A 25391-nucleotide genomic window follows, 5' to 3' on the forward strand; every position below is an offset into this window, starting at 1 on the left:
CGAATTTAGTCTGGAAGGCGGTTTTCCACTCGTCCCCCTCCCTGATGCGAACTAGATTGTAAGCCCCCCGAAGATCCAGCTTGGTGTAAACCTTGGCCCCTCGAAGCCGGTCTAATAGGTCCGAGATCAAAGGCAGGGGATAGCGGTTCCGCTTTGTGATATTGTTCAATTCTCTATAGTCCACAACCAAGCGTAGGTCCCCTGACTTCTTTTTCACAAACATCACTGGGGAAGCGGCTGGGGATTGAGAGGGTCTGATGAACCCCTTGCGAAGGTTGGACTCTATGAACTCCCTGAGAGCTTCTTGCTCTGGTTCAGTCAGGGAGTAGAGGTGTCCTCGTGGAATCGGGGCCCTCTCCACCAAGTCAATGGCACAATCGTAGGGTCTATGCGGAGGTAGTTTCTCGGCTTCCTTTTCATTGAACACATCCCAAAAGTCTGAGTATTTCTTGGGCAAGGTGATGATGGGTTCAGCGTCTGTGGCATGGCAGACCTTGGCTACGAGACAATGGTTTTGGCAATATTTAGAAGCAAACTGCAGTTCTCTGTTGGTCCAGGAGATGTTGGGGTCGTGGAGTGTCAGCCATGGAATTCCCAAAATCACAGGGAAGTGAGGGACCTCGGTAACAAAGAAGGAAATCTCCTCCATGTGTTCTCTTATCCACATTCTGGTGGGTTCAGTCCATTGGCTTACTGGACCTGTCTTTAGGGGACGGCCATCTATGGCTTGCACCACCCGGGCGTTCTTGAAATCGTGATATTGTAATCCCAGAGAGTCGGCATACTCCCTGTCGATGAAATTGTTTGTTGCTCCTGAGTCTATCATGGCATGGATCATGACGGGTCCTTTTTTCGCTGACCACAAGGTGACCACTAGGAGGAATAGGACTCCGGTTTGCGGCTCTTGAGTGGGGTTTTTGACCGGGTTGGCGAGCCTCTCTACGCCCGGTCGCTGGCTTCCCCCGCCGGCTTTGCGCCAGCCGCCTCGGCCGTCTCCGCAGAGGACGCCGCCACCAAGCGAGCGGCGGGCTTTCTTTTGGCTGGACATTCTCTGGCAAAGTGGCCCCCGTTCCCGCAGTACCAACAGAGGTTTAAACGTTGGCGGCGGGCCTTCTCGGCAACATCTAATCTGGGACGCACATTGCCCAACTGCATCGGCTCCTCCTCGCTTCCTCTGGGGTATGGGGCTGGTGGTGGGGGTCTCCACACTGGACGTGGCTGAATACTGACGGGAGCAGGAGGTTTTACTCCTGCTCTCCCACTCTGGCCTCGGAGCCACTGTTTTCTGTTGGCAAGCATGACTTCGGCTCGTAAACATTGGTCAATAAGTCTCTCAAGAGAGTTTGGAGGATCCACCTTGGAGATTTCTTCCTGCATCTCGATGTTGAGACCCTCACGAAACTGTCCTCTGAGGGCTACATCATTCCACCCAGTGTTTTGGGCCAGCACTCGGAACTCGGCGATGTACTGGGACAACAGCCTGTCCCCTTGGAAAAGGCGCCGGAGTTTATGGCCGGCCGCCTCTAGATTGTCCTCGATCCCCCAAGTTGCCTTAAGGTGATTCAGGAAGTTTTGCGCGGAACTTAGGTGCATGGAGGCTTCATCAAATAGCGCCGTCGCCCAATGGGCCGCTGGCCCTTCTAGGAGACTGTAAATCCATGCCACCTTGACTTCTTCTTTGGGAAACTCGGCGTGGCGGGCTTCCATGTACGCCTGGCATTGGCGATGGAAAACATGAACCTTGGAAGCTTCTCCAGAAAACTTGGTTGGTAGCGCTAGGGCAGGGAGACGGGCTCCGCGTTCCTTCAAGCCCCGCATGTCTCCCTCCTGCTTATGGAGTGTATCACGGATTCTGTCCAATTCATCCTTGGAAATGGTGTAGCTGAGTGGTTGGGCTTCTGCCCCGGTTCCTGTAGACATTCTGGTCTAGGTTAATTGGTGCTTAGGTTGGCGGAGTCAAACTGTCAGGACCCAGGCTGCAGAGCACCAATAACCATACGCAGAGACCAGAATCTATCTAATATCTTTATTAAAGGATTATATAAAGTCAATAAAAACAAGTGAAGAATATAGTTCAGAAGTAGACCATTCAGGAAAGGTCAAATATAGTCCAGGAAAACAATGTCCAATATGTGATATTAGAGTCCAAAGTTGTAATCCAATAACCGAAACACACACTTTGCCAAGCAAAGTGTGGGGAAATGACAGGGTCCTTTAGTCCAATGGAGCTTGGCAAACAATGCTGGAAGCAAACTAGATTCTTGGCAACCAAGGCTTGATACGTGGCAGCAAGAGGCAAGAAACAAGAACAAGGTCCGTGGCGAGGTCCGTGGAAACAAGGAAAGCTTGATGCTAGAACAAGGTCCAAGAAACAAGGCTTGGAACTTGGTCCTGGAGGCAAGGGACTGGAGTAGCGTAGTCCACACACGATCTCACTCCATAAGGTGATGAATTGACTCCGCAAGGATTTTTTTGCGGGCAAACACCTATATAGGATCTTGTTTTCCCGCCAAGGAACACTTTCCCTGGGGAACAAGAAACGAAACCCATACTGTGTCCAGATGCATGACTCCTTAAGATTTCCCAAGGGAAACAGGCTTAATCAGTTAATTGTCTGGCAGCAATCCTGGCACTTCTGCGAGTCGCCTCCCTAGCGCCTCTATCTCGATTATAATAATCCCGGCGAGAAAATGGGGGAGATTTCTGCTCAAGGCTTGTTTGGCTGACCTCCTGTGGGCAAACATCTTGCAGGTGCAAGGGCTCCAATTCTGGCTGAAACGGTGGGAAACCCAAGTTTTCCTCTTCATCTGCCACAATAGTACTGGGAACGGGACTACATGGCCCATGAGTCATCACACAAATAGATTCAGATGCTTGCGTTCCTCCTCCAAAGTCTGTATTAAGAATGATGAATTCCTACATTATCGATGAAGGAAAATATGTATTAATTTCCTTTACACAGTTCCTAAAATCAGGAGCTGTTCAGAGTGCAGAAAAAATGAAGCTAAAAAGGTATGTTGTGGAAGGCTTTCATGGCCAGAATCACTGGGTTGCTGTGAGTTTTCCAGACTGTATGTCCATGTTCCAGAAGCATTCTCTCCTGACATTTGACCTGCATCTATGGCAGGCATCCTCAGAGGTTGTGAGGTATATTGGAATAAAGTACAACACTCTGAAAACAGGGGAATTCCAGACATGAAACAATCAGGGCCAGCTAAGGATTCCCCCAGGCAGTAATCAGTCCTGAAGTTGCACTTACTTACTTAGGCGATCCTTCTTAGTTCGAGGATGATGGTCCTCCATTTCTTGGAAGACGCTTGTGCGTGATTTTTTTTTAATGTGTGGAGGTCGGTGCATGGCCGGTCAACACACAGTTTTCACAGATTGAGGTCCCAGCAGTGGTGTGATTAACACAATGAGAGTGGCTTCTCAGTCTGTTGCAGCCTTCTTCCACCTTCACAGCCGTTGTAACATGTATCATGTTATCCTACGCCTGCTCTGCCGTTGAGGTCTTTGGGTCTTTGGATTGTTCTTGGTCTGGATCCTCCCCTTTGGCTACTCCTGGGAGTGTGTGACTCCCATGGTTGTGCCCACAGGTTCATTGGAACACGCAAGCTCCCTCACCACGCCAAGGTGACAATCCATCAAGGGGGCCTGAAGTTGCAAGGCCATTAAATGCTAATCAAGGTGATTAATTGTAACATTCACACTTGCCTCCAGCAGACAAGAGTTCTTTCTCCCATCCTGGACCTTCCACAGATATATAAACCTCACTAGCCTAATTTCCAATATATCTCACAACCTCTGAGGATGTCTGCCATAGATGTGGGTGAAATGTCAGGAAAGAATGCTTCTGGAACATGGCCACACAGCCCAGAAAACTAACAGCAATCTAAAAAAGATATGTTTGGATTGTAACTCCCAGAATGCCCAGGAAGCATGGTCAATGGGGATACTGGAGGTTGTGGTGCAAAACAATTATGTACCAAAAAAGTAACATTTTGAGCTTAGCATGTTTTCAGTATATCCAGATATATATGATTAATGTTTCTCATAGAAATGACAGAACTACATTAAATGGTCAGTGTAGCTGAGCCACTGAAAGAGCAATCCAGGTTTCCACATCTTATCACAAAATCAGTTCACTTTGACTATCTACTTTAAAGTTTGGATTAAACTCTAGACTAGATTTAGTGCACTACTGACATGGAATCTACCAACTACCACTGCCTTTTCCTAAAGCTTTTTACAACAGGAAATTACCCTTTTTAAAACTAAGCTCTGCCATTTTACATTTTTATGTGCCCATTTATTAGCAAATCATTAAAAAACAACAACACATATACTCCACTGAGGTCAGGAGAATGGAGTTCTACAGAGCTAGGAGGTGATACTTCTGGGACTACTGGATGAGTCAATCTGGTAGATGTAGTTTGCCAGACACACACTGCCTGGCTGTCTAAAGCACTGCTATGCTTTGGATACTTTTCAAAAGCAGAAGGGCCAAAGGGCAGAAAGAGCATATCAAGAAAAGGTCTTCTCTCTGAACTCTGTAAACCAATAAAACGATTGTTTGGGTAAGATTTATTTCACTAGGATCAATTGCTGAGGGGTACTCTTACAGTTTCCATGTCAGCAAGGAAACAGAATATTTATGTCCTGGTAAAAACTGTTGAAACAACATTAAAGAATTGGGCAATTCCCTCACACCCATCACTCTTCTTTTTTCTTCTTTCTCTTGCTTTTTTTCCTCCCCTCTTCTTTTTTTGCAGGGATGAAATCAACTCAGCATTTTCCAGTGCAAGAATACATTCCTTCAGGTACCACTGAGGAGTCCATGGGAGTGATGAAAGCCAGCAGGAACAAGAGGGAGTAAAAGATCAAAAACACAGAGGCCTCCCAAACATCATGGCTTTAATTCAAAAGCTAAATGGCTGAAAGAGAGCTAATGGGGCAGGGCACCAATCTCTCCTGGGAAAAGCTCCAACGGGGAGCACCATTGTCTGGCCATCTGTCACTGCATCCATTGGGGTAACTCTGTCAGCTTGTTCTGCTGAATTCCTATCTGACATCATGTTAGGCGAGGCAGCTGTAAGGCGGTCTGACTCTGTGGCTCCAAGGAAAAGGAAAATAACATCCCATGGGGGGAGGGATTAATAGTTGTTGTAGATAAAACAAGTGAAAACCTTAAGGCTGCAATTGTATGCTCACTTACCAGAAAGCTGTCTCATTAAATTCAGCCAAATTTAATTCTAAATAATACACGTATGACATTAAATAAGACATCTTGTAGCACTTTTGTGACTAATTGAGAGAAAGGAATTGGCAGCCTGGGAACAGACCTTTATAGTTATGAATAACCTGGCTGGTGTGAGAATAACAATAGAAATGCAAAACTTTGTGGGTAGGGTGGTGGGACGACAAACTCAATTTTAATTGTGGCCACTGGGGAGGAGAAATAGAAGGAAAGATGTTATCTAAAACCAAGGTGAGTAGATAACCAAATGAATGGTAGAAGGAGTTATTGGAATGTAGTGTCGTGGTGGAACCAGAAAGGTAAACTGGCCAAGATAGCCTTCAAAAGACTGGGGTGACAACTGGTGTTATACTATGTGTAATGTGCCAGGATATCTGTCAAACCCAATTCCATTAGACTGGAGGCTGTGGATATATTCCAGTTCTGCTGTTTCCCCCCCCCCCCCCCAATCTTTTCTTGCAGTTTTTGTTATGTTAAAAAAAAAACATTAGTCCTACAAAATCCCTTTGTATATGTATCCAGATGGCAATGTCTTTGAATTAAGTAAGTCATGTTTTACATTGAAAATGGAGGCATGATATCCCACATCTATATCAGCCAGATGTAAATTCATCAGCGAGAAGATGAGTCTGCTTTGGATTGTAATTTGAACATTAGCAGAGCAATCCAAGTGATATCTCTCTCTCTCTCTCTCTCTCTCTCTCTCTCTCTCTCTCTCTCTCTCTCTCTCTCTCACACACACACACACACACATACACACACACACACCCAGAGGGGGGGGGGGAGAGAATATGATTCAGCACCTTGGAGAGCCACTAGATACTACTAGCTCTCACTCCCAATTATTGGTGTCCATGTCAAAATCCTGTTTAAAGATAGAAACTTTTGAACACAAAAAAGTAAACAGTGACTACTACTTACAACTGCTATACAGCCGCTAATAGTACAATTATTACTTCAAGACAAACTAGATAAATCCTTACACATTTGCAACAGAGTATAACGTAGCAATGAATTATGCTGAAATGTAAGCTTTTTCCATTACTTTGCTCTGTTAATAGAAGGAGAGGAGTGTAGTCCACACAACACACAACACTGCTACACTGGACCAACCTCAGTCTATTAGGACACTCTGAAGCAATAAGACCATTGGATCCCGTGAGGGAGAAAAGTGGGATATAAAGAATTATTATGATTACGAGCTGCAAAGGTTAGGACATCATCCTTTGTAGTTGTTACTTTAGGGTGTCCTAGTAGAACAAAGCAGCCTCTTGACAAGAAGTGGATAAAATCACAAACCTTGTTATGATCTTTGTTTGATCCCATTAGATAACATACCAAATGTTGTGGATTTATGATCAAGCATGTGGAAATCTATAGCAAAATAATAATAATCAGAAACTAAGTGGGAATCACATGGCTCTCCAGATATTGTGAACAAGTCCCAGCAGCCCTAGCCAACATAACCAGTGATAATGAGTGCTGTTGTTGGAAGCTCACAAGACTCCCTCTCAGGCTTTAAATTATAGAGATTGATTGGCTCTCTCAAATATTTTTTCAGGTTACTTAAGCAACCTCTTCTCGCTCTACAATGCACTTTGCTAGCCTAGTTTATTTGCTCTAATCCATTATCAATATTATTCTTTAACCAGAGAGAAAATTGTGCTTTTTCAGAAATATATCCCATATTTGTTCTCAAACCCGATTTGCTTTGTATAAATGTTGAAAACAACAGTATTTCAGGGGGAAATGAATTGATTTTCCACTTTAAGAGACTGTTGACTTTATCTAAAAGTGACGGTACAGATCAAAGCACCCTTAGCAAATCTGTGTTCATGGCATTTGACTTAGAATAATCTAAATTGTGAAAATAGTTTGTTCTCTTCACAACCTCTGAGAATGCCTGCCATAGATGTGGGCGAAATGTCCACAGAGAATGCTTCTGGAACACGGCCATACAGCCCGGAAAACACACAGCAACCCAGTGATTCCAATCATGAAAGCCTTTGACAACAGATTGTTCTTGTTATTATTTTCTGGATATCTATCATCTTCTAATCAAATGACATACAAAAGTATCAGAAAACAGGTGAAATAAACTGTTAGAGGCAGGAAATCTAACTAGATAGATAGATAGATGACAGATACCTCAAAACAAAATAGTGATTACAATGTATCTTGGTCCAGCTGGGACATTCAGGGGAAAAGCTACAGGTGCTATTCCCTTTTGAAAACATCTAGGGTTTTCTTTTTACTCTTCATAATATCCACATGAAGGATTGTGAGGAAACCCTCAAGTCACATGGAGATATTTATATTACCAATTTATTTGTTTGTTTGTTTATTTACTATACTTTTACCCTGCCCTTCTTACCCCGGAGGGGACTCAGGGCGGCTTACCAAACTAATAAAGGCAAAATACACTGCAGTGGTGAGAATTTTACACATGGCATTATGACTCCGCTTCAATCTCTGCTGTAGAAGAAGAGTTTTAAAAATCACATGGATTCCATCATTCATGGTTTGAAAATATTAAAAGAAATTTCAAAAAAGGCTATCTTGATTTTGCTATTTTAGATAAGGGACACAATTTCACTACGCCACTGCATAGAGTGGGATGAACATCTACAGATTTTGATATCTACAGGGGGTACTGGAATCAAACCTCAGCAGATACCAAGGGCCCATTGTACAGGTTGCTTCTACATTGATGGCAAAGTTAATCAAAAGACATTGTGTAGCTATTCTTCCTTAGCATTCTAAATGCTTCTCCTTCAACTGCAAATCCCAGGATCCATGGGACTGAAGCATGGCATGTAAAATGGAACCACAGCACTATAATGATATAGTATGAAGGAACCTCCAAGTAGCTGAGCATTTGCTTTGGAATTTGCACTAGCACAGTGATTTTTTAAAATGTTTTACACAGAATAAGAACTGAACTGAAGTATGCATTCTTTCCTTTTTGCTATGTTGCAGTGAGTGTGCATAGACATACACTTTCCCACTCTTAGCTAAAGTGCATTCTTTGCTTTCTCTACTGATGTCTATGGAAAATGCTCTATTCCACCGGCTTTTCATTGTGAAGCAGCCATTAAAAAATAGCCTCCCAGTGTGAAGCAGTCAGTTAGGCTTAGAGTTATTATGGGGTTAGTAAGGGGGAGCTCTTAAGATTTCCTCCCCCTAAAGCACATAAGTAATACTTTGGGTTGCCCTGTATCTACTTTATTTTTTGATTGTGTATGGCCTGGGATGTTTGGGGAGATGTGAATTGGCATTAATACATGGTGATGATTTAAAAGATAAAGCATACTTCCAGAGTTGCATTAAGAGTGCGAGCAGAGAATTCTGCTTTTACACTAGTGGCACACTTCAACACATTTATTACTGTAAAAATTACAGTAATGGATAATTTAAGACTTCCTGGAGTGAACAATTGTTAACGATTTCCCTCAAATTCCAATTACAGACCAAAAAGAGAGATCATATGAACATTACTCTTGATATAACATTGTTTTTAGGTTGATTCTTTCTGAGGAATTAAATTTGTTTCCACAAAAATAAGTTAAAGTTAATGATGTTGAAGTACATAACTGGAATTGTTAACATGGAAATATCCATCAACTTCAGCATCATAAAAAGGAGTCAATTTTTTCTCAACTTGACTGGCTGTTTGCATTTCCAAGAGAACTCTATGGTGTGGCATGATATTTTTAACCATAGGATTGAATTTGACTTATGAAATAGCTATAGCCTCCCTTGAGGAAAGCCTTTGCTTTACCCAAATACTGTCAGGAGCTCTATCTTGGTGTTATAAGATTTATTTTAATCTCTGCCACTTTGTATGCAGAAAATGTGTTACAATGGAGATCCCATATTAAACAGTTCACTGTGTTCTCTCCAAAGCAGGGAGAAAAGACCACTGGCTAAACCAGTGGTTCTCAACCTGTGGGTCCCCAGATATTTTGGCCTTCAGCTGCCAGAAATCCTAACAGCTGGTAAACTGGCTGGGATTTCTGGGAGTTGTAGGTCAACAAAAACATTGACTCATAAAAGGCAGACTGCGTTGGATAATCCAGAACGTTGGATAAGCTGGATAAGTGAGACTCTACTGTACATATTTTAATAATAATAATAATAATAATAATAATAATAATAATAATAATAATGATAATAATAATGCGGTTTTCTGGCATTGTATATTTCTGCCGCTTCTGTGACTGTTCATTTGTATTTTGATTCCGTAGCCCACTTGTAGATGGATGTCCAGAATCAGCAGCATCCATCGTGGTCCATTTTATCCTGGGCGACGACCAAGCCAGTATAGACTTCGTTTTGGTTTGATTCTCCATAATGCTAATGGGTTAGGTGCTCTTAGTTCAACTCCTCAGCTGAGACCTCTCTGGCTTGGTTGGACCTGTCGGTAGTTACACTACCGCCAGCACAGCTCTCAGCATCATTGGAGCAGTTAAGCCCCCCCCCCCCCACCACCATGTCAAGGTGGCACCAACGGGGGTGCTGTGCCAAAAAATTTCAGCCAGCATTTGGAAATAATAGACATTGACAAAATTATGATCTGCCAACTGCAAAAGGCCACCCTACTGGGATCTGCACGCATCACCCGAAAATGCATCACACAGTCCTAGACACTTGGGAAGTGTTCAACTTGTGATTTTGTGATACGAAATCCAGCATATCTATCTTGTTTGCTGTGTCATACAAAATAATAATAATAATAATAATAATAATAATAATAATAATAATAATAATAATCTTTATTTATATACCACTCTATCTCTTTGAGATGACTCAGGGCGGTTTCCAACATGTATGCAAAAACAGTCAATTGTCAAAACAACATACAACAAAAGCACAAAAGGTCATTTTTTTGTTTTGGCAGCAGCAAAATATATCCAAAGCTACTTAAATATGTGTGCTTTAAAACTACAAATTGAACAATTAAGTCAATCATTTGTAGTGCAAAGACTCCAAAGCTTATTTGAGTAGAATCTGGGAAAGTTTTTCTGGACTACAGCTCCCAGCATCCTTCAAACAAGTAGTCCAAGAAAGTAACTTTTACTAGTTCTGAATATGACCTACACGGACAATTAAGCCTGGAAAATACATTTTTAAACTTAAGTTAAATGTGGCATCTCCTAGCAATTGCATGAGAATATCATAGCAATTTAATTTCTAGTATCCATGCTGTGAATGATTCTTGCTGGGATTTTACTCTATAGGAAGCCTTTGCAAATAGTTCCCCCTTGTGGAGTTTGTTTTGAGCAACTACCAATATGGGTAGTTGTTTTTTTTCCTTCTTTTTCTGCTCCCAGGGATTTAGATCATAAAATCATTAACACATCGATAGACACCCATGCCCTTTGTCTGAACTTTCTAACAACGTGGTTGGCCTTTGTAGCACTGGAGGAGCACAAGACCAACACCACAGAGTTCAACTCCTGTTATCGGGTCATTAACAACTCTGATGAATTAACAGCACTACAGTCTGCTACACATTGTCTGTAAGCAGATCTATTTAACAGTGTATGTCCAGCCCCAAACTGGTTGCTTCATTCTACTTAGTGATAGACTCAGTCTTGCTGCTGCTTCTTCATTCACTGGTTTATGAGTTAGCATCCTTCTCATGCACATAACCTGGAATTTTTGCTACTTTCAGCCACCTTTCTGGTTCAGTTTTCTCCCTATTTCTACTCAGGATATTTTCTATCCATTCACACTTTATTCTTCACATCCTCACAAGAAATCTCTTCTTTTTGGGAGGCTCTATCTAGACTGGAAAACATCACACCGCAGTCACATAGACATTTACTCAGAAGATGCATGAGTAAGATACATGTGCATCTTAGGACTGCAGGTGCTGCTAAAGACTCATTCCTACAGAGATGTACAAACTCATATTAGTTCCGCTCATGAAACTTGGATGCGCCTGTGGACACACCCACTCACCATCTGCACACTTGAGAAGACACACACACAGGGGCAGCATCAGAGTTGGTGTTGAGCAGGCTTTCTTTGTTAAGATGTGAGACTTTTGTGACTAATGTGTTTGCTTCCGAGCTGTTTTCTAGAAATTAAAAACCAAACCCACCAGGCTAGCAGGATAAGGCAGGTATATCAGCAAGTATTAGAACATATATTCTCCAAAATATATCTAGAAGTAAAAACCAATCATTATTTGATCTGAAGAGAAGGATAGGATGACAACCTTTTATCCTTCCATGTACAGAAACCAAATACACTGAACATTTGGAGATTAGGTCAATATTACTGATGGGACACAATAACTTGGGAGGTCCAGGACAAGTGGTGTGGTGCACATACCACTGTATCTTTCAACAGAAGGGAATGGCTAGCATTTCAGAAGGTATTGCTACCATACAGTATCTGATGCCAGATCAGGTTGTCCTATTATGTCCAACAGTAGGGCCAATTCTGACAATCAAATGGGAAAAGAAAAGTAATACAAGGAACAGTAAAGGAAATTATGAAAAACAAACTGGAACAAACTTAGTGGGGAAGGGGGACAGATCTCAGTGTGAGAAATAAAATATGATGGTATCAATAAATATGAAAGCACCACATCACCTCTGATCTTGGAAGCTGAGCAGGATCAAGCCTGGTCAGTACTAGGATGGAGACCATAATGGTATATTCCTTTGTTTACCCTAATATAAGAGCCCCCGGTGGAGCGATGAGTTAAACCCTTGTGCTGGCAGAACTGCTGACCGAAAGATCGGAGGTTTGGATCTGGAGAGTGGGGTGACTTCCCATCTGTCAGCTCCACCTTCCCATGTGGGGACATGACAGAAACCTCCTACAAGATAGTAAAACATCCAGGCGTCCCCTGGCCAACATCCTTGCAGACAGCCAATTCTCTCACACCAAAAGCAACTTGCAATTTCTCAAGTCGCTTTTGACATGAAAAAAGTAGAATATGCATACTTCTCATTTGTTAAATAAAATTAAGTTGTTTTCCTTTAAGGCAGCACAACTCTTCCAGAAATACCCTTTTTTTAAAAAAGCACTGAAGCAGTGATATTTTATTGCTGGGAAAATACAGGTAAAACATGATTACAGGAAAGATATGCATCTGAGGGATGCCTGCTGTATCACCGCTAGTGAAAAGCAGTGCTAAGCTTCATTTTGCTATTCCGAACCATGTTTTTGAAAGAGCAAACACATTTCTAAGAACCAGAAGCATTCACTTAACACTATGGGACACAGAGAATGGGCATGAGATTTTGTCTTTACCCAACTTGTTTAATGCCAAATTGTAAACTTCTCAACTCCAAAACCCAGGCAAGACAAAGACTTCCTTAATACGTGTTGCTTTCTAGCTCACTTATTTAATTAGCTTGATCCTACCACCAGACTCAAATAGTGAAGATGTGTATTATATGAATCTTGAAAGAAAGGCAGTATGATTGAACAGCATGGTATAGTGGCTTGATTGACTGGGAAGCTTGGTTTTGAATCCTTCTTCCGCTATGGAAAACCACTTAGTGACCTTGGTGTCCTCTAAATAAATCTTGCCAAGAAAGACCTATGAACAGACTGTCAGAAGTCAGAGTCAGCTTCAGGTACATAATAACAAAGAAGAAAACACAGATGATCCTCATATGGGTTTATTAAAACTATAAATTAAAGAGTCCTTCAATTTCATTTAAAGGTTTATTCCTTCAGGTTTGTTGTTCCTATTTATCTTCACTTGAAATTATTTTGCTTATCTGTGGCTTCCTTGACTGAGTCAATCTACCTGCAGAGCAGCCTTTCTATTTTCCTACAACCTTTTCCTACTGCTCAACATATTTATCTTTTCTAGCAAGTCACATCATCTCAAATGTCCAAAGTACTGCAATCTTAGTTTAGTCATCTTTGTTTCTCGTAGAGTTGAGACCTGATTTGCTCTAGGACCCATTTTTTTGAAGTCTGTCATATCAATGGAACTTTTCTCCAGCATATTTCAAAGGAGTTGCTTTCCCTTCTGTCACCTTTCTTCACTGTCCAGTTTTTACATCTATGCATAGAAGCAGACAATTTGAATCTCTTTTAAAATAGGAACCTCCACACTTTCTGATACTGGCCTACATAGAGGATCACACCTACTGAACGTGCCATTTGGATGCAAAACTCCAAAGTCAGAGATCCATGTCTATTCCAAGAATAGTTCAAAGAATGACCAATATAATATCATAATTAACCAATAAGCTTTTGACCTAGAGTTCAGATACATTTAAAAACCACTACCACCCCCACCCCCGTCACAACACAGTTATCTTTTGTGTGTGCTTCTTTTTGAAACTTGGCAAGCATAATGGCCTTATGGTGTAGTACAATCTCAAGATTGTCCAAGCCAATTGGATGGACAATGTGAAAAAAAATCATTCATTCATTCATTTCATTTATATCCTGCCTTTCTCCCACCAAAGGACCTATGGCAGCTTACAAAGTTTAAACTGGTCTCCAATATAAAACAATGACAACCAAACGTATAAACAACTGCAAATTAAACAAAGAAGATTCACACACACACAAACAAGAAATAATTACATAATGTATTTGAAATAAAAAAGAGACTCACCCCTGAAATGCCCTTGACAAACAATCCATATGTTTTCTTCACACTGTGAATCCCAACAGTCTGAAAGTAAGTGTATATTCTGAAGCATATTACAATAACATTTTATAGCCAGCTGCTTGCTCGTGTGTTTCTTTCTTTTATTTGCACTTTTGTACTTCAGTCAAAAAAGCACTCGGTTTCCTGCTATCCCACTTACAATTTAAAAAGACAAAAACACAAAGGAAGGGAATAGGAGTGAGGGAGGAGATTGAGTCCAGAAAATTCTTGCTGCCCTATACACAGCCTCTGGTATTGGGATGGGGGGGGGGGGGCTCTCACCAGTTGCTGGGACCAAGGCACAATGCCACTGTACCTGACTGCTATCCTTTTGTGTCTCTGCACAGACTTCATTGTTTCTATAAGAACCTTGGGAAAATATGACTGGGTTACACAGAGGCCTCTTAGAAATTCTCCACCCTCCGTTCACAGATTGAACCTTTGCTTGCCACTCACTGCTACATCTCATTGTTATAATGGCTTAGTGTTTTCTAACAAGAACATATAAAATCCTTCTTTATTGACATTTTCCACAAAAAATCCCTGTTGACTGAAGGATGAGTGAACAGCATATATAATGCTAGTGGGGAAGAGAGGGAGAAAATAGAAGAAATGTTGACTGACAGGATGTCAGGAATAAACCCCACATGGAGAAAGGCCCAGCTTTGCTGAAGATATTAGAGGGTTATTTGATTGTATGGTTATGAACATACAGAGCAGAGGACATGGTAGATCTGAAGAGCTAGTTGGGGTAATCTACAAGCTACAGTTTAACACAGACATGAGCAAACTTTGGATTTGGATTTTAACTCCCAGAAATTCAAGTCAGTTTACCGGTTGTTAGGAATTGTGGGAGTTGAAGTCCAAAATACCTGGAGGGCCAAAGTTTGCCTGTGTCTGATTTAACACCTTTAGATGACACAAAGGACGACTACTATAGAGTAGCAGTTCCCAAACTGTGTTCTGTGTAAACAGAGGATTCCACAAGAAATTGTAAGGGTTCAGCGAAAAATCTTTAAAACCTTTTTAAAAATGTATTTTTACATGCCCAAGACAATAAAAGTGAAAAAAACAAACAAACACCACATTAAAAAAAAACAACACTTTTAAAAAATATTAGACAAAACCTTTCATGGAATCCTAGGTCTCTCAACATGACTCTATGGTCAGCTTTTGCCAAAGGTTGACCACAGAGTTGTGCTATAGGATGTAGAGATTTCTGGAAAGAACATATTAATCAAATCTGTGAATAATCTATACTGCAAAAGTTAAAACCAGAAAATGTAATCTAGTTTTCTGCATCAGGAAAGCATTACAGGACTTCCTCAGCATCTCTGTTGATTGATGAGCTGAAAAACAATGTTTTTTTCTCCAGAATACTGGAGAATTCTGAACAAGAATTAGCACATGCTAGACAAAAACTGAAACAGGAGAATATTTTTCTAAATCAAGACATATCACACATTTGCACATGTGCACAACAATACACACAACACAGAACAGAACAAAAGAAGCACATGACACAGAGGTTCACAAAGTATTGTAATAAATCAGGGGGAAACAAAGTGGATGAAATTTTGCTTCCCAAGGGTCCTTCTGAGATTTAGACGTATTGTCCCTTCTTTGGCAAATGAGTTCTTGCGACCTGGTTCACAATCACCAAGGCTGGGCAGAAGGGCAGCCCCACAGATAAATACCAAACAAGTCCTTTAATCTGAGCCTGAAACCAATCAGAACAGATGGCTAGCACCACAGTGAACGTGGCAAGAAGGTAAACTATCAGTCCACAAATAAGGTGGTACTGCCGGAGCGTAGGTATAAACGACATTCTCAGGAGGTGTGGAAAACGTAGGCAAAGTCCACACAAGATATGCCCACATGCAGCCACAAAGGTCAGGAGACCCATAATGCTGTGCCAGGAGACAAAGTGTGGGAGTTCACTCCGGTTCTTGCTGGAGACAATGAAGGCCAAGCCCAATGCTGCAGCCACAAGCGCCAGCGTCTGAAGAGTCCAATGCAGTTGCGTGTGCACTTTGTGGAAGCAACAGCAGAAGAGGAATAATGAGCTGTCTGGTGAAAAGATCAGGATGGCTTCAGTCAGGCTGAGGCAAAACTGAGAACAAAGGAGCCCATTAGCCAACAGGTCTGTTTTTCCTTTAAAAACAGTTGATGGATTGTGGCTATCAGTTAAGTGGAGGGATAAATCCACTTTAAGTACAAACTTTAAAGGACATGTGCAAGGTACTAAATCTCAATGCAATCAACACCTTGGACATCCCTTTTAAAATCTTGACTAAATCATGGTCCATATTTGCTGCCTCAATGACATATAGATGCCTAGCCACCACTAGTAAAGAGTTGGCTGTCAAGTCAGGTGAGCATCTATGCCAATTTACAAGCAGCACCAAAGCCTTTGCACTGGATGAGGACCTGCTAAACAAAGTAGCAAACCCTTTCTTAAAAGTATCACATCAAATGAAAAGGCTTAATTCTTCATCTCCCATTTCATGTTGGATGTTCTGGTCACTCAAGCAGCAGTGTTTCACATGCTAAATCTAAGGAATATACATAACTTGAATAGATCTTTCTGTTTTTTTCTCTACATGTTGGGAAAAACAGATCAAGCGTTGTTTTGGAAGAGCCTGAAGTGGCACAACCCCTAAACTACCATGCAATCCTACCTAGCATATAGATTGGTCCCAAGAGTTATACCCCATCTTAAGCCACAAGGAGAGGCAAGTAACAAATATAAATTTTTATTATTAGCAATTCGTTTGTGGCAGGAAAACTGAGTTACATCTGTGTAAGACAAGTCACCACTGGCCAATGCTGAACCCTGAACACCTGATATCTCTCTAATTTGCCACCACTGCCTTTAAATGAAGAAAAGTTTCAAGAGCAAAAGTCACAACTTCTCCCCCCAGGAAAGAGATGGAGAATCTTTATATTACATTACAGATAATATTTTAGACCAGACTTCCCACAACTCTTTTCTGTAAGCTACACTGGCTGGAGATTCATGGAACTAAAGTCTACAGCTTCTAGGAGGCAAAAGTGCCCTGCCTTTACTCTTGGTGGTTGTACAGACCAAACCTACAGCAGACCAAACCTACTTGATGATCTTGCCTTCTACCCCTTCGTATTAATGACTTAGACGAAGGGTTAGAAGGCACGACCATCAAGTTTGCAGATGACACCAAACTGGGAGGGATAGCTAACACTCCAGAACACGGGAGCAGAATTCAAAACGATCTTAACAGACTAGAGAGATGGGCCGAAACTAACAAAATGAAGTTCAACAGGGACAAATGCAAGATACTTCACTTCAGCAGAAAAAAATGGAATGCAAAGATACAGAATGGGCCTGGCTTGACAGCAGTAGGTGTGAAAAAAAATCTTGGAGTCCTCGTGGACAAGTTAAACATGAGCCTACAATGTGATGTGGCAGCTTAAAAAGCCAACAGGATTCTGGCCTGCATAAATAGGAGTATAGCATCTAGATCCAAGGAAGTCATGCTCCCCCTCTATTCTGCCTTGGTCAGACCACACCTTGAATACTGTGTCCAATTCTGGGCACCGCAATTGAAGGGAGATGTTGACAAGCTGGAAAGCGTCCAGAGGAGGGCAACTTTTAAGCAGAGGCTGGATGGCCATCTGTCGGGGGTGCTTTGAATGCGATTTCCTGCTTCTTAGCGAGGGGTTGGACTAGATGGCCCATGAGGTCTCTTCCAACTCTACTGTTCTATGATTCTATGATTCTAAAATGATCAAGGGTCTGGAGAACAAGCCCTATGAGGAGCGGCTTAAAGAACTGGGCATGTTTAGCCTGCAGAAGAGAAGAGGGAGCAAGCTTGTTTTCTGCTGCCCTGCAGACTAGGACGAGGAACAATGGCTTCGAACTACAGGAAAGGAGATTCCACCTGAACATCAGGAAGAACTTCCTCACTGTGAGAGCTGTTCGGCAGTGGAACTCTCTGCCCCAGGCTGTGGTGGAGGCTCCTTCCTTGGAGGCTTTTAAGCAGAGGCTGGATGGCCATCTGTCGGGGGTGCTTTGAATGCGATTTCCTACTTCTTGGCAGGGGGTTGGGCTGGATGGCCCACAAGGTCTCTTCCAACTCTACTATTCTATGATTCTATGATTCTAGGGCTGGGGGATATGTGGCTTTGAGGGCACTGAAATATACCTCCAAAATTATGGAACATTTTATTAATTTGTCATTCTTGTGTAGGGGGCCACGCTAAACTGTATCATACCGATTTTAATATATGTCCTGTTGAAGTTAGGTCTATACAAAGAATATTAGCATGACCCATGTACAGTGGAATACACCATAATATTGGCTACACTGTTAAGATATGATACAGTTCAACATTGGGAGGGCCACACATTCCTCACCCCTGGCCTAAATGAAAGGGAGAAGCAGCAGTGAAAGTGATAAGGCATATTCAGAGGTTCCCTAATGGTGATAAGGCATATTTAGAGATTCGTAAAGCCTGTAGCTGGCATCAATACTACTGGACCAGAACAAATCATTCTGGCATACAATGCTGCTCTCTTAGGGCTACTTAATACCTTACAAGGAAAAGAAAATAATGCCACAATTAGTCAAGGGGTTCAAGCAACTGTTTACTTAGTATTTTTGGAATACCATTCAAACCTCAGCTACTACATATGGGTTGGCTTAAGGAAGAAATCCATGGATTCATCTTTTTTGTATATGCCAAATATACTACAGTATCATAAGTAATTTCTCCTCCATTTAGAATGGCCATGAGGGTGCTGCAATGACTCTATGGTAAATCCATAGAAGAGAGGTAGCGGATACCAACCTCCATATCAAACAAAAACATTGACTTCTGCTACTAAGAGGATGTCAGACTCCTGCCTTTAGTCTGAGGTTTAGAGGAGCTTTTCAATGTGCTCGTCCCCTCCAACAATCAGCACCTTAGATGGCTCTTTTATACTTCAGGCTGAAATCAGTGGTTTACAGTACAATGACATAGAAGCCACTAGCTGCCACTTCCTTTTTAAAATGCAAGTTTCTGTACGCTGCCTTAGTCTGTCAGTCTCTCCAAAAGCAAAGCTTAATAAAACAGTATTCCTGGGATATTGAAGAGAATAACTTACTGCTATTGACATGAGGAAAGGGTGCCAAGAAAATAAACCTGGAAGGAAGAGAAAAAAAAAGAAATTGAATACAACCCAGCTTTAGCTAAGCAATCTAAAAATAAACATGACTTCAGTAACAGATTCAGTTATGGCAAACCGTACATTGTTACAGCAAAGAAACTCTGATCTGTGGCAGAGCTTTGGTTGCAGCCAGACAGTCCTCTGGAAGCAAAGGGGGATTCTGTATCAGCAGCTATGGATTGGGAGAGATTTCTGCTTATTCCTACTGCAGACAATGGGAACACTGTGCACATGGAAGACTCTGCATAATAGCCTGTACATACTGTATGCACTCAAATATATTATCCTTGTTGGCTTGAAGTTGTAGGTGATGCAATGAGAAACGCCAAGGTTTGAGCTTATTCTGAAACAGTTTAATTTCTTTGACAAGGCCACTCTTCATATACCCAATGGCCTAAATCCAACGTGACATTCACAGAAGCACTGGGATTTTTACCCTCTTCCTGTTCATCCTCCATTGCCTGAAAACATGTTTTGGAAGTCCTTGAAGCCCTTTGGAGTAGTTTTTTTGGAGGGTTGCTCAGTGCGATACAGCGGGAAGGAGAGATTGCACCATCTTGCTCATGCTGGATTCTGCTCTTCTGCTAGTCTACATTGCAATGTGGATACAGCACATTATAATGACTCACTACTATGATAAAACCTAAGATATTGAAGAACTTACTATTTTGGTAAGGCCAGAGCTGATATATTAAGCATCAAGGAAATATAGGAGCAAGACCTCCTCATGCTTTATGCAGTATTTCTAGACTCTTAAAATAAGAACTCAACTCAATACCTAGACTACGTGTAGTTGGTGGAAACAATTTAATATACTGAGTTCCTCACTATTTCATGAGCCCTTCTACTGCATTTCATTGCAGTATTTATAATAGCTTGCTTTTGTCTTAAAGGAAGAAAGTGGGGTTTTTTATGCTTCTGAAACTGCAACCAGAACCCTTGCCATATGAATTTTGAATTATATTTTTATGGAATTAGAAAAGATGCCTTACTTAATTCTCATCTCTTATATAGAAGATCTGGATGTAGTATTTTGACTTGAACATTATGGGGACCATAGGCTACATTTTCAATGTGTGCATAGAAAACTTAGGTATAACAATCCCAGCCATACTTCTGTTGTCAGCAGAATGTGAATCCCAGATGACAATAAAATGTAAGTGGAATGGGGGGGGGGGGTAGTTTTTAAGTGTAGTTTTAAATGTATTTTAATATTATGTTCCATAACACAACAATTTAATTGCTTTTTAAATTTATATAGTCGTGTTTGAACACATGTGCTCTGTTTTACTTGTATTGCGTCATGTTTGCTGTTAGCTGCCTTGAATTCCTATAATGGGAGTAAGGTGGGATATGGAGATATATATACATACATATACAACAAGATGTTGAATGCTTCTGTTTAGGATTCCAGCCTCTCCTAGCCTTTCCCCTCCCTTTCCCACTCCTTAACCCTTCAACATACCTCTTTCCTCCCCATGTCCAAACCTTCCCTTCCCTAAGTTTTTTCCTGCCCCTTTCCTTGTCCCTTCCCCTATTTTTTCTCTCCCCCCCCCAATATGTAACATATAGCAAAACCTCAATTTTTTAAAAAGGATTCCAGCCTCTCTTTCATCTCTTTTCCCAGGTTTTCCTCTGTGCCCCATTCACCAGCCAGTAATTTATGGTTACTGAGTTTGCTCATTCTTCAATGGGCCATTTCAAGGGAAATTACTTTTTCCCTGATCTCCCCCTTGAAATCCTGGAATTACACAAGCCTGTTAAACCTCCTCCTGTATGCAGATCTCACCATTTTAGTTGCATGAGGAAGACATACAAGTGCACAGAGAAAGGGTTCTCCAAAAATCTCTTCAATATATAGATACGTGCCTGTCTTAACCAGGCAACCTGTGGCCCTCTAGAAGCAGTTGAACTCCAAATCCCATTAAACCCTGCCACCATCACTAACAGTATGAGGAACAAAACTTGAGGGATGAGCACAACCCTGTGTTATTCTTCAACAAGAATGGATTTTACAGCAAAGATAGAAGATTCCCAAATTCAAAAGTTGGGACCAAGTTTCTCTCTATTCCCAGTAAAGTAAATAATAAATCAATTATCAGCCAAGTCTTCTTGCAGACCTCAGATATTCCTTTTGTTCTCAGCCAGCGTAGATGCAGGAAAAACAGTACTGAGAAGGACCACTAGAATCTGAAACCCAGCAGAAATCGATAGTAACTGGTGTTATTTGGAACAGAGCGCACTAAGCACCAGCCAACCACAATGAAGCAGGGTTAAGCCCTGTTGATTGCACAGAATAAAATGAGCTCACATTTAAGTTCACTGTAATCTGCCCCATTTAGAAGTGTTTAACTGTAGTCAATTTGTGCCCGTTATGAGAAGCATTAAAAGGCTTTCCTATTGAAAGTAGTTCTAAACAGTGAATTATAAAAGCTCACATAATCAGACTGCCAGATCAAAACTAAGGGATTGTAGAGATCTAGTGTATGGCCTGTAAAGTTCACAGAAACTGTTGGATTCTGAAATAGAAAACATCCATCATGTATTATAGAGCTGTCATATTCTGAAGTAAGTCTTCCAGCAGCCATAACAGAAGACAAAACCCATTCCAAACAAGAAAACAATCCCAACCTCACCATACTGGTTGTCAATGCACAATAAAAGGCAAATATAATTTTGAAAAATTAGGAATATAATGTGTTACTATGTATGGGCTTAAATAGTATCATGGTATTATGCAGATGTGCCTGGCAAGTAGAAAACAATATCCTGTCTGGTATCTCAATTGCCAGTAAAATGAAGTTAGCAGGTAGCCGTTTTCAGTCCTATAGCTTTCAGTGAGCTACAAGTGCTATTTCCATACAGCAAAATAAGTCCAACATAAATACTCACAAGTGTTTTGTGAAACTTCAGTGTCTTTTCACATATGAGATTTGTCATATTTGAAGCAGCTTCAAAATTGATTAATGAACATTTGGGAGGTGTATGTGTGTATATATATCTATATATATCCTCTGTACACATTACTTTCCAAACAGGTGGAATATGTTCTTCAGTCTAAATATATCAGAGCTGCATTACAAAAAATGATAAAACTCAGAAGCAAGCTAGTAAAATTGTTTCAAAATTATTTCAAAGAAATTATTAAGCAACACTCAACATAGAATTGTCTGTGCCTTCAAGTACCCTGTCGACTTATGACAATTCCATGAATTTAATATAATTTATGTAGGCGAGGAATACTCAGGGGTCCTTCCCTTCGCTAGTCCCTTCTTTAGGAATGGACACAATAAAATATGCAAAAAAGGGGGTTTGCACCTGCAAGGCAGACATAACAGAGAATGAGACAAATCAGGACTGCCACTACAGACATTTCAGCATTAAAGTGCATGATAGTGTTTCACTTTACCCTGCCTGCCTCCTTTAAATTGTGAAATGCTGATCTTAAAGTTTCTCTTTTCTGCCACCTTTGAAGGGTACTTGCCTGCACCATCACTCCACACATTATTTATTCTATATAAACATCTGACATGGCATCCTGTCTATTTTGCAATTGTCTATTTGTGTTGTATGAAAATGTAAATGAGGCATAAAGTTGTTTGGTTAGTGCTGATTACACATTAATCTATATTTATTTGACTAAATTACTATTAGGTCATTTCCTCACAAGATGTATATTCAAGATCATTTAACGGAGTAGTAATCCTGTCATGCCTTCAGTCACCATGTCATATTGCATGTACCCCATTTATTATATCATTAACTACCTGTCAATCTTAAAAACATTAAAATTCCCATCACTAGTATGAAGATTTATTTCATGCAGGTCTGCTATTTTGAATAGGCTCATTTGAGAAATGTTTGTGTCAGAAAATCAGAAACATTGATTTTATAATTGCATTATTGTTAGGATTTATTTACTGTTTCTTTACTGCTTTTACCTCCTAGAAGGTGGTTTATAAATCTACACATAATCACACATGAAAACTAGAATGGTGGAGCCCCCAATGGCGCAGTTGATTAAACCGCTGAGCTGCTGAACTTGCTGAAGGTCAGTGTTTCGAATCCAGGGAGGGGGTGAGCTCCCACTATTAGCCCCAGCTTCTGCCAACATAGCAGTTCGAAAACATGCAAATGTGAGTAGATCAATAGGCACTGCTCCGGCGGGAAGGTTATGGCGCTCCATGCAATCATGCCGGCCACATGACCTTAGAGTTGTATATAGACAACGCTGGCTCATTGTTTTAGAAATAGAGTTGAGCACCACTCCCCAGAGTCGGACACGACTAGACTTCATATCAAGGGAAAACTTTTACCTTTATCCCAGTAAAGAGGAATGAATCAGAAGGAAGACAGAAGGGTTCAAAAGGAGGCTGCTTCCTGGCTCTCTCTGTATCACACCACATGACAACACATGATTTGGAATCAAAATATGAGTATTTTCAGAGTTTTATTTGATTAAGTTTCTATGCTGGTTAAGAAACTGCTGAAAAAACAGGGAGAGGCCTCCTCTTCTTACACCGCTGGCATTATGCACCTCTGAAGCCTCCCGCTTACCCTAGAACTGCATCACGATCTTTTCCGTGCCAGCTTCTTATTTTACTGGTCTTAAATACCTTGTGCTTCCAGTTTTATTGGCATGTAATGTTTGCTTATATATGTGTGTATCTTCAACTTGCCTGTTGACTTTTGTGATTCCTTGAATTTCACAGGGTTTTCTTAGGCAAGGAATACTCAGAGGTGGTTTTGCCAGTTTCTTTCTCTGAAATATAGCTTACAGCATTTGGTATTCTTTGACAGTCTCCCATCCAAATACTAACCAGGAATAACCCTGATCAGCTTTCAAGATCAGCTGGGACTGTTGCTGTTAGCTGCTATCAAGTAAATTTAGACTGACACAGCTCCATGAATAAGTTGTCATTCTTATCATCAATAGCTCTGCTCAAGTCTTCCACAGACTCAGGGCTGAGGTTTCCTTGACTGAGTCTATTGATTTAGAATGCAGTTTTCCTCTTTCTTATTGCCCTCTACTGTACCAAGCATTATTGTCTTTTCTAGTGAATATCCCTTCTTGTCATATGGCCAAAGCCCCAGTCATATTAGGCTCCATTTACACTGCCATTGTAATGTAGATTGAACTGCATTATATGGTTATATAATCCAGCTCAGTGCAGTAAAGTGCTTAATGAGTCTACACTGATAATATAATGTAGTTCAATCTGCATTATAATGGCAGTGTAGATGGGGCCTTAGCTTCTAGGGACGGTTCTACGTTGTTTTTCTCTAGAATTCATTTTTTTGTCTTTTTAGGAGTCCAACTTTGCAACTATACACAGAAACAGAGAAATCAGTGGCATTGATCATCCTTACTATCCAATGATACATCTTTGCACATAAGGATCTTGTCTAGTTCCTTCATAGCTGTCCTTCCAAGTCCTAGTTTTCTTCTGATTTTTTTTACTACAGTCTCCACTCCGATTCAAGGTATTTTGACTGAGCCAAGGTATTTTTTTCCATGTCAGGAGCACATTGAGAAACTGCAAGTTGCTTCTGTTGTGAGAGAACTGGCCATCTGCAAGGACGTTGCCCAGGGGACACCAGGATGTTTGATGCTTTACCATCATTGTGGGAGGCTTCTCTCATGTCCCTGCATGGGGAGCTGGAGCTGACAGAGGGAGCTCACTCATTCTCCCCAGATTCGAAGCGCCGACCTGTTGGTCAGCAGTCCTGCCAGCACAAGGGTTTAACCCATTGTGCCACCGGGGGTTCCTAGCCAAGGTATTAAAGGTTTTGAATAGTTTGAACATCATATCCTTTAAAGTTAGTTTTGTTTTCTTAATGTTCAACTACAACCTTGCTTTTGCACTTTCTTGCTTGACTGTCTTCAGTCATTGTTCCTAGTTTTTGCTATTTTTTCCACTAGTAGTATGGTGTCATCTGCATACTGATGTTCCTTCCTCTGATTTTACACTCTCCTTCTGATTCCAATCCTGAGTTATGTATCTGTTCAACATACATGTTAAACAGATGGAGTGATAAAATGCAGTCTTGTCTGGCTTCCTTGCTAATTGGAAACTATTCTCTGCCAACTGGAACTTATTTGGTACCCTGAAGGCAAGCTATGAACCCATCATTAAATAAAATGATGCATTTGGAGAGTGAGATGAAGCAGCCATGATCACTTCGGGATTGGTGCAATGTTCAATGTTCTATTATTTATGTTTGATGTTTATAGTAAGCTGGTTTTAATCAATTGTTACTGTATATGCTATTTTAGTTAAGGGTTGTATTTTATATATAGTGAG

General features: G+C 41.0%; 1 protein-coding gene across 2 annotated transcripts in view; it reads right to left on the minus strand.

Annotated features, from left to right (window-relative positions):
* Positions 1–25391, minus strand: part of LOC100562748 (probable transmembrane reductase CYB561D1) — a 43420-nt gene that overhangs the window by 14003 nt on the left and 4026 nt on the right. The window contains exons 2-3 of one of the 2 annotated variants that reach the window (XM_062978407.1): positions 19024–19061; positions 13860–16008 (exon numbers count right to left, since the gene is read on the minus strand). In XM_062978407.1, the coding sequence (XP_062834477.1) occupies positions 15499–16008; positions 19024–19061 (548 nt within the window). In that variant the 3' untranslated portion in view covers positions 13860–15498. The remainder of the gene's footprint in view (positions 1–13859; positions 16009–19023; positions 19062–25391) is intronic. The other variant, XR_010005452.1, reaches the window with a different exon arrangement.

This window comes from Anolis carolinensis, chromosome 4 (assembly GCF_035594765.1).
Source record: "Anolis carolinensis isolate JA03-04 chromosome 4, rAnoCar3.1.pri, whole genome shotgun sequence".
Taxonomy (NCBI): Eukaryota; Metazoa; Chordata; class Lepidosauria; order Squamata; family Dactyloidae; genus Anolis; species Anolis carolinensis.